Below are 8331 nucleotides of genomic sequence, written 5' to 3'. Positions count from 1 at the left end.
ATGTTAAAATGGCGATGTAAACCACCGTTATTTTAAGATAAAATAGTTTTTTTTTTGTTCAAACAACAGTTCAAACCGTCGTTATTTTCAAATAAAATGGTATTTTTTGGTTGATTAAAACAGCATTTGAAACCGTCATTTTTACCAGGTTAAAATTGTATTTTATGTTGTTTAAAATGGCATTTATAAACCACTATTTTTACCTTGATAAGTAGCGCATTTATGAATGATATATATATTACGTACGTATGGAAATAGTAGGCACGTGTATCATTAGGCAAATAGTAGCTAACACTCCAATGGAGTCTCCAACTCCACTAAATTCTTATCATGTAGGTTGTTACCCCCGTTAATTTAGGGCAAGAGCCAAGCCAACATGGTCTTGTTATTTCAGTTTATGCAAGCTTTGAACTGGTAAAATCTCCTCAAAACTAATGATGCTAGTTTACTATAGTTTTTGCATTTTTGCATCAAGTACATTGAATTTTAGACAAAATCCACATATTTATTTGCAGTTTGTATTTTCCTTTAAATGTAAATTAGATAAAGCCTTGTTATTGGACATTTACATTCTATGGAATTTGAAAAGTGAGTAGTGATGATCGATATCTATATACGTATGTGATTGCTTAATCAGACTTCGAAATATAATGCATCTTATGAAACAATGAAATAGTCCAAATTTGATAGAACCTCGCCCATACAAGAATGACTCTTGAATAATGTTTCACTGAATGGAATTCATTTAGTTGCGTGCAGCAGAATGCGAAAGATATTTACTATTTATACCAACTTGAGTTGACAATGCTATCTTATACCTCATTCATGTATTACTATTTTTAGAAATGCTGAAAGTAACATAATTGCAATTTGTGCTACTAAAACTATATGTGCCTCATCACCTAAAAAAGAAAAATTATATTTGCATACGCTTCAAAATGAAATATATTCATATTACACTTGAAGGGAAAAAAAAAAGAATCATATTATAAATAACGTTAGGGATCAGAAAACATGAGGATATATGATAGCAATTTTCAGTTTTATTACCCCATATTCTCAATAAGTACACACATTTCTCTCCCTCTCCCTCTCGCCTAACCTGCGCCATGCCCGTGAGAAAATTGAAAGAATGAAAATGAAAGCTCATTTGATATTCAACTGTTTTCCACTCTCTTCATCGTGGCTATCAAAAATGAAAAATTGTGACTCCTATAAATAGCATGCTACCATGTAGGGCACCACCCCTTTAATAAACACTATTCCTATGACTATCATTTCTGTGAAGAGATACAAACAATCCTATGTTGGCTATGTATACCATCCTAACTCAAATAATTATTGTCACTGCTGTCAGCATTTGGTTAACAGTTATCTACAAAAAGAATATGTCAAAGCAAGCATATGCTGAAAAATCATCAAGACTTCTGCTGAATACGCTCATCCAATATAAACTTGTATTTTTTGTAAGGAAGAAGCTGCAGCATCTACAAGCATAGAAGGCTATAGAAAAATAGTGGTATGAATGCATTGTCAAGTTGTGCTGTGTATGCCTCCAGCAAACCACTAACAGTCACAGATAGAAGCAGCGAGAACCAATGCTGCAAAATGGTCAGTAACAAATCGTCAAAGAGAAAGCCAGAAATCCAGCGAATATATATAATAGCAGGCCTCTCCGATTAGCTTTGCTTGTTTATTTTCTCAAAAGTAAATGAAAAATTCTTGTTTTTATCTCAATGGAAAGCGATCAGAGAGAGGAAGAGAGAGAATAGTACCTGGGTGAAAATGTATCCACTTGAAGCTAACAACAGAAGGAGTAACCAGCAGGAAGCTAGAACAGACGTTATACCAGCTGCAGTACCTTCAATTGTTTTCTCTGACAAGTAGAAAAAGCTGCTATTCATATCAAATCATATAACCCAAACAGAAGTTAAAGATCATTAAGAAAAAAGAATACTTACTGCCAGTTTTACTCCACCTTAGAACACCATACTTGTGCCCAATTAATGATGCCTGTACAAAATAGCCAAAACTATCAGTAACTGAGCAACACCTTTTTGCATTTATGGAAGAAGAAGATGAAGATGATGATGATGATGATGATGATGATAAAGCACAATTTATTTATCCTTCATAAAACACAATCAATAACCATGTAGGCCAAATATCATATATTTCAGAAACAAAAATATTACCATTGTATCTCCAATTCCTAGACTCAATATTCCCGCAAAAGGAGCAAGGGGTCGATCATTGTAACCAGAAGACAACCAAATAGGAAGTGCACATCCAAGTAAAAGTGAGAAGTGGCTGAGAAAAGAAAGTTCATCATGAAAGGGAACCAGATGGAACTAATGTTCATCATAAATATATGCTCTTAAGTTTGATTTAAACAAGAAAGAAAGTGTGAAGTACCTGACAATTAGAAAATCAGAATCCCGGTGATCAGTGAATGCATTCATAAACTGATGAATTGGTTGTCCCAAAGGCCAGATTCTCCATATCTGGGTCAAACAATATCAATGTCAGAGCAATTAACGAGAAACAAAAGTTGTAAAACCAATCAGCCTGCTTTGAATTGCTTTAGAAAACTAGATCATATTTGTTGGTGGTGATTTTCAATGTAACACTTCAGTTAAATGAAAGAGCAAAAAGAAAAAACTTGTGAATATCAAAGCGTTTCAAAATTCCAAAATTCAACATGAACAAATATCCAAATTTCCCCTTACATTCTTTCCAGGTTGATCGATAACAATACATGGATAATGGATTATTGCACATATTCCTCACAGGACCTACAGCCTGCCCAACTCAACCCTCAGCCACAATACAGATACACCCAAAATGGTTGGTTGATTTCAATTTCATCACATTAGTGCAAATCTATGCTACTTTGGGTTTAGAACCAGATTTCTGTGGACACTTTATAAGAAACTATGATCAAAGAAACATGCCAATTCAAAGTATAAAGTAACAAGTGCTGAGTATGCAACAAGGGATACTTACTCGAATAATTTCTAACGTCAAGAAAACTGCCAGAGCTGCACCAAAACCCAGATCAAGAAACTCTGGCTGAAAGCAATGAAACAGTTAGAAATTTATATTTTGTTGGAATATATATTACTGCCTAACCTAGTAATGGTCACACAGTGTGGGTGTAAGAAGAATATATTATTAGAATAAATTTGGCATTGCCACTCCTTCACTCAAAGTAGGAAATAATGCAGTGGACTTTTGTAAATAATAAATTATGTCCCAAATCACCTGTAAGATAAGAGCAGGTACAAACATCAAGACAGCCAATAGATGGTAGTATTTCCGCAGAAGAATTCTCTCAACCCTACTGTTCTTAGAGATGTCATAGACATATAACACAGAGAGACATATTACACAAACCCAATAGATACACAGTGATAGTCTTTTGAATGGATCTGATAAAACAAAGGATAGGACCCTGCAAATAAATGTTCAAAAGAGATAGTTTATTAATCATACAAAACAGGGAATAGTAGTGATATAATGATGCAGTGATATATACAATGGCAACTAACAAAAGAAATCATATTGAATACGATATCATACCAGACGATAGGATGCAGATGAAATTCATGCACAAACTGCATCCATAATGGTACAATCCCAACCATGACCAATACAAAGAGAGAAATAAAAATAACCGATCTTCTAATCTCACTGTATCTTCTTGACTCAGCAGAAGCTGTATTTGTGGACCATTCCCATACACGAAGAATATATTTGAAAGGTATTGGATATAGCAGAAGGCCAAGCAGCACTCCCTGTCAGAACAGAAAACTAACTTACTGATCCAGCTTACATTAACAAGTTACACGAGTTAGCTCATACCTGAATTATGATGCCTATCTCACTTCGACTAGTTTCATACTCTGCAGTGACCAAATCTGATGACATCAGTAGTCCATATAGCTGTTCAAAACGTAATCACCAACTAAATCCATATCCATCTTATCCATCTTATATTACTAGAAATGAGATAAACGCGTAAAGAAACACTAACCCTCATAACAGTAAGCAACAGCATGTCACCAAAATAGAGAACAATACCAGCTGTCGCCAAAAGAGCTTCCCCTGGAAAAAAGAGGGGAAACTTTAATGATAAACAACCAGTCCAAAAAGTAAATAAATAAAAAATTCCCAGATTTCAGATAAGGCTGTGAAATGAACTGTTATTGACCAAACGAAAAAGTCAAACTTGCAATGATCCTGTATGATTCAATGGTGTTTGATTTCAATAGCTATAAAAGGTCTAGATGTATCAGAGTTCGTAAAACAGACGATGCACTCATGTTCAAAGTAAAGTGACCACTTTAACAGTAAAATGAAAATCCCATGCAGCTAGAAGAGCAGATGGCTAAACCACCAGCATAAATTTCACTTTGCAACACATACCAATGGAAGCACAAGATGGAAAAGTTCCAAGAAAATGCTGAATTAGCATCACCGCTGCCAATCCATGACCAAGGACCCATGACAGCTTGCATGCAAGTTGCAAGCCTGCATAGAAGACGATTTTCCATAACTGAATTGAAACAGAAAAAAATCACAATATTTCTCTTCTTTATACAACAATGAGGAAGCCCAAGTATGAGCAGTTGCTCATGAAATATTAAAAATAGAAGGGGGCATACACAACTCACCACTTTGGGAGGAGGTGGAAACAAGTGCCAGAAAGCACAGTGAAGCTTGCAAGAACAAGAAGCACAAGCCAAACCCTAAACCCCAATCCTTACGCGAAAGAGGAGTGCGGTGCGACAGAACAAAACTGAGGAACACGAGCACCACAAAGCTGGTGGCAGATGTTGCCCAGTATTGCAATGTCGTATAGTGAATCTCTACATACATGCAAAAATACATAAAAATTCACCAAATCACAAATCAAAACAAAGCAATCATCATCATCATACGTTAATTGTAAAATCAACAGAATTGAAATTGCAAAAGTATAGAACCTTGAAGATTAACTTGTGCCAATGAGAATCCTCTTGATAATTGCGTCAACTTGGAGAGTAGAAGAGCAGGGAGAGTCACGGCGCCGAGGAGGATTCCGGAAGAAGCACCGCGTCTGAAACGAATTCACGAGAATTCGGTGGAAGGAGAAAAAAAAACAACGGAGAATCGCTAGAATTTGGATGAAATCGAGAAATTGAATAGAAACAGGTAGGTACCTGGTGCGGAAGAGGGAAGAGGAAGAAGCGGCAGCGTCATAGCTAATCTCAATGAAGGAGGCTGCAAGGGCGAGGAAAGAAAGAGGGACACCATGGGAGAGTAAGAGAGAGAAAGGGAGAGAGAAGAGTATATGAGCGATGAAGAATAGCACAACGGCTCTCTCGCCGTTAAGAACATGATGGGGAAGTTTTCCCACATCAGTAAAATTGAACACCAAGACTTTGCCTTTAACCACTCTCTCAGTATGAGCAGCTTCAGTGCAAAGAGCAGCAAGGTCGGCACCAACATACCCATGAGTATCTTTTGATATTCTCTCCAAATCAACCTACAGTAAAAAAATCAGAATAGTTGACCACAAAATATTTAAGGATGTCGACGAATAAACTGGAAAAAGGATAGAAGTGAATATACAAACACTTAACAGATTGCAAAATTTGGATCCATACAAAAATGTAACCACATGGAAAACAACTTTAAACACCAATATAAGTTACAAATGCTCTCTATTTACCTCATCAGAAAGCTTCATGTTCTTGGTATGTATGCGAAGGACTTCAAGTGGACTGACTTCATCAGGAACACCAATGTCAATTTCTCTATCAAAAAACCTTCTTAATGCTGGGTCAATGCTATTTGGATGATTTGTTGCACCAATAACAATAACATGTGCATGAGACTTCAATCCGTCCATAAGAGTCAAAAGTTGTGAAACAATCCTCCTTTCAACTTCACCATTTGTCTTCTCCCGCTTGGGTGCAATTGAATCAATCTCATCAATAAATATGATGGATGGAGCATTCTTTTCTGCTTCTTCAAATGCTTTCCTGAGATTGCTTTCACTCCCTCCGGCCAATTTGGACATAATCTCTGGACCACTAATACAAAAGAAGAAAGCTCCGGTTTCATTAGCAACAGCTCTTGCTATTAGTGTCTTACCAGAGCCAGGGGGTCCATAGAGCAAAATTCCCTTGGGTGGCTTAACACCAATCGACTTAAAAAGCTGAGGATGTCTCAGTGGAAGTTCTACAAGCTCACGGATCTGTGCCATTTGCTTCCTAACACCACCCACATCATCGTATCCAACTTCATCCAGCCTTTCTTCATCCTCCCGTTTCACGGGTTCACCTTCACAGAAAATTTCAGTGTCTGGAGCAACCACACAATACTCCCCAGGATCAGTTTCAATGACCTTGAACTCTACACTTCTCATCCCTCTTTGGACAAGGAATAAATCTCCTTTTCTGACAGGACGATAAGCCTCCAAGAAATAAGCTGCAAGTTATACAACAAATAATTAGTATGTTAGTATACAAGACTTCCACAAAACTAAAATAAAAAATATTCCCCAGATATGTAAAATTCCAGCTTGAAATGCATAGAATCAGGTGGAAAGGCGACTCTACAAATAGATCAATGTGGTAAAATATCACAATATACAAAAGGTAGTCAATAGAAATATGCATTCATAAAATAGACAGCATAAGGTCCAGCCAGCTACAACAAAAGGAGTTCCAACAAAAAGGAAGATAACAAGTCAACTCACTATAATCAGGACAAAAGAGAAAAGAAAAGCTTCATAATATCATATAGTCCAAGGCTTATTATGAATATCATCAACTCATGAAGCAAGGATCCAATTTTAAAGTTCAGCAATAAAGCACTTCAAAAAAATAAAACCATAATCAGAAGGTAATCTATCCTATGGAGGGAAGTCCCAGAACAAATCAGAATTTGCTACTGAAGCAGTCATAAGTCATAACAACCGAAACTATGCTAATCTCTGCAACATGAGAGCAAAGTAGGCTAGAAACTCACGTTTCAAGTAAGCATCAAACAGATTTCCAGTGACACCTTCGACGGTATCGTCAATAGGCAGAATGTGGACTCGTTTCCCATACTTAACATCAGGGCACTGATGCACAGACACAACATCACCAAGACGAACCCTCAAATTGGACCTCACAAACTTGTTCATCCTGATTTTGGGCACCTCGCAATTGTCATCAGCAAGTGCAATGCAAATAGTGTCCTTCCGTTTCTTTCCCTGCACCACAAAACAAACATCACAAACGACAAGCCCCATGAAGACATCACATAATAACACAGCACAATGACCAAATAACCCAGCACAGAACACCAAAATGCTCACCAAACAAGTCCAAAAACAATAAAAGTTAGTTTTAAACTTCAATTCAATTCAAAATAATAAGTTTCAACATAATATACACAAGCAGAGAACTTAAAAATTGATTAAAGACAAACACACAGAGAGGATTAGAATAGGTCATCAACCAAGTCCAAAGACACTGCCAAATTTTCTTTTCTCCTTTTGATCCCAAAAACATTAGTATGTTTTAGCTAAACCCTTAGAACAGACCACAATTTCTTCACAAAATAAACGAAACCCATGTTTGGGAACTAGATTGCAAACCACCAAAAAGGTTCAAAGAAGTTACATTGATGAGAATAGTGTCGCCGCGGAAAAGTTGGAGTTTTTCCATTGTCTGTGGGTGCATGGCCACGACGGAATTATCGTCGTTGACGGCTTCATCGACGACCAATCTGTTCGGCAACTTCTTGCGTTCGAGAATCGCGGTGGAGAAGTCCTTCTTCTCCGATTTCCTGCGAAAAGAAAAAAAAAACGATTTTTATTTTATTTTTGGGGCAAACATAACCTTGAAACGAAAACATTAATAAGAGAAAAAGAAGTGAGAACGAGTTGATTCACGAGTCGGATGATTCGCCCTGGTGAGACATTGGCGATTTGGTGGAATCGGAAGATCAGAAAAGAACAGAGGAAACGGAAGAGAGCATAGTCGTCGGAAGTGACCCGATGATCGAATCAATTAATTATTAGTTTATTAGTTTAATCATAAATTATTAGTTAATTGGTAAAATCTGTTTTAGGGTAAAAAACCATAATAAGCCAACTGGCTCAAAAAATTACGTAAATACGCCAAAGCAAAAATCGTTTCAGCAATAAGCCAGATCGTATTTTTATATAATTCGAACCAGGTTGGTTCGAACTCTATTTGTTAGTAATTCGAACCAGGTGAGTTCGAATTAGGGTTTTTTTTTTGTTAGTAATTCGAACCAGCCTGGTTCGAATTAGGAATGAAGGTAATT

At 36.8% G+C, this 8331-nt stretch overlaps 1 protein-coding gene across 5 annotated transcripts; it reads right to left on the bottom strand.

Moving 5' to 3' along the window:
• Nucleotides 1–977: 977 nt before the first annotated feature.
• On the bottom strand, nt 978–8038 carry LOC130968529 (dolichol kinase EVAN-like). 5 transcript variants are annotated; one of them, XM_057893863.1, is made up of 18 exons: nt 7934–8038; nt 7662–7827; nt 7021–7249; nt 5717–6477; nt 5205–5530; nt 4989–5101; nt 4677–4871; nt 4429–4533; nt 4037–4107; nt 3865–3945; nt 3583–3797; nt 3265–3454; nt 3007–3072; nt 2416–2504; nt 2196–2310; nt 1962–2013; nt 1776–1876; nt 978–1601 (listed from the first exon to the last, which is right to left on the bottom strand). In XM_057893863.1, exons 1-18 carry the CDS (start codon nt 7960–7962, stop codon nt 1488–1490), a joined length of 3018 nt encoding a protein of 1005 aa, XP_057749846.1. In that variant the 5' UTR covers nt 7963–8038; the 3' UTR covers nt 978–1487. The 5 variants fall into 5 exon arrangements, 2 of the variants coding, with proteins under 2 accessions (XP_057749846.1, XP_057749847.1); XM_057893864.1 differs by having other exon boundaries at nt 7922–8031; XR_009081684.1 differs by lacking the exon at nt 978–1601 and adding an exon at nt 2730–2802 and having other exon boundaries at nt 1810–1876.
• Nucleotides 8039–8331: the final 293 nt, after the last annotated feature.

The sequence above is a fragment of the Arachis stenosperma genome, chromosome 3 (genome assembly GCF_014773155.1).
Source record: "Arachis stenosperma cultivar V10309 chromosome 3, arast.V10309.gnm1.PFL2, whole genome shotgun sequence".
Lineage (NCBI taxonomy): Eukaryota > Viridiplantae > Streptophyta > Magnoliopsida > Fabales > Fabaceae > Arachis > Arachis stenosperma.
Note: the sequence above shows the minus strand (reverse complement) of the source record. Positions and strands in the feature narration are given on the sequence as shown.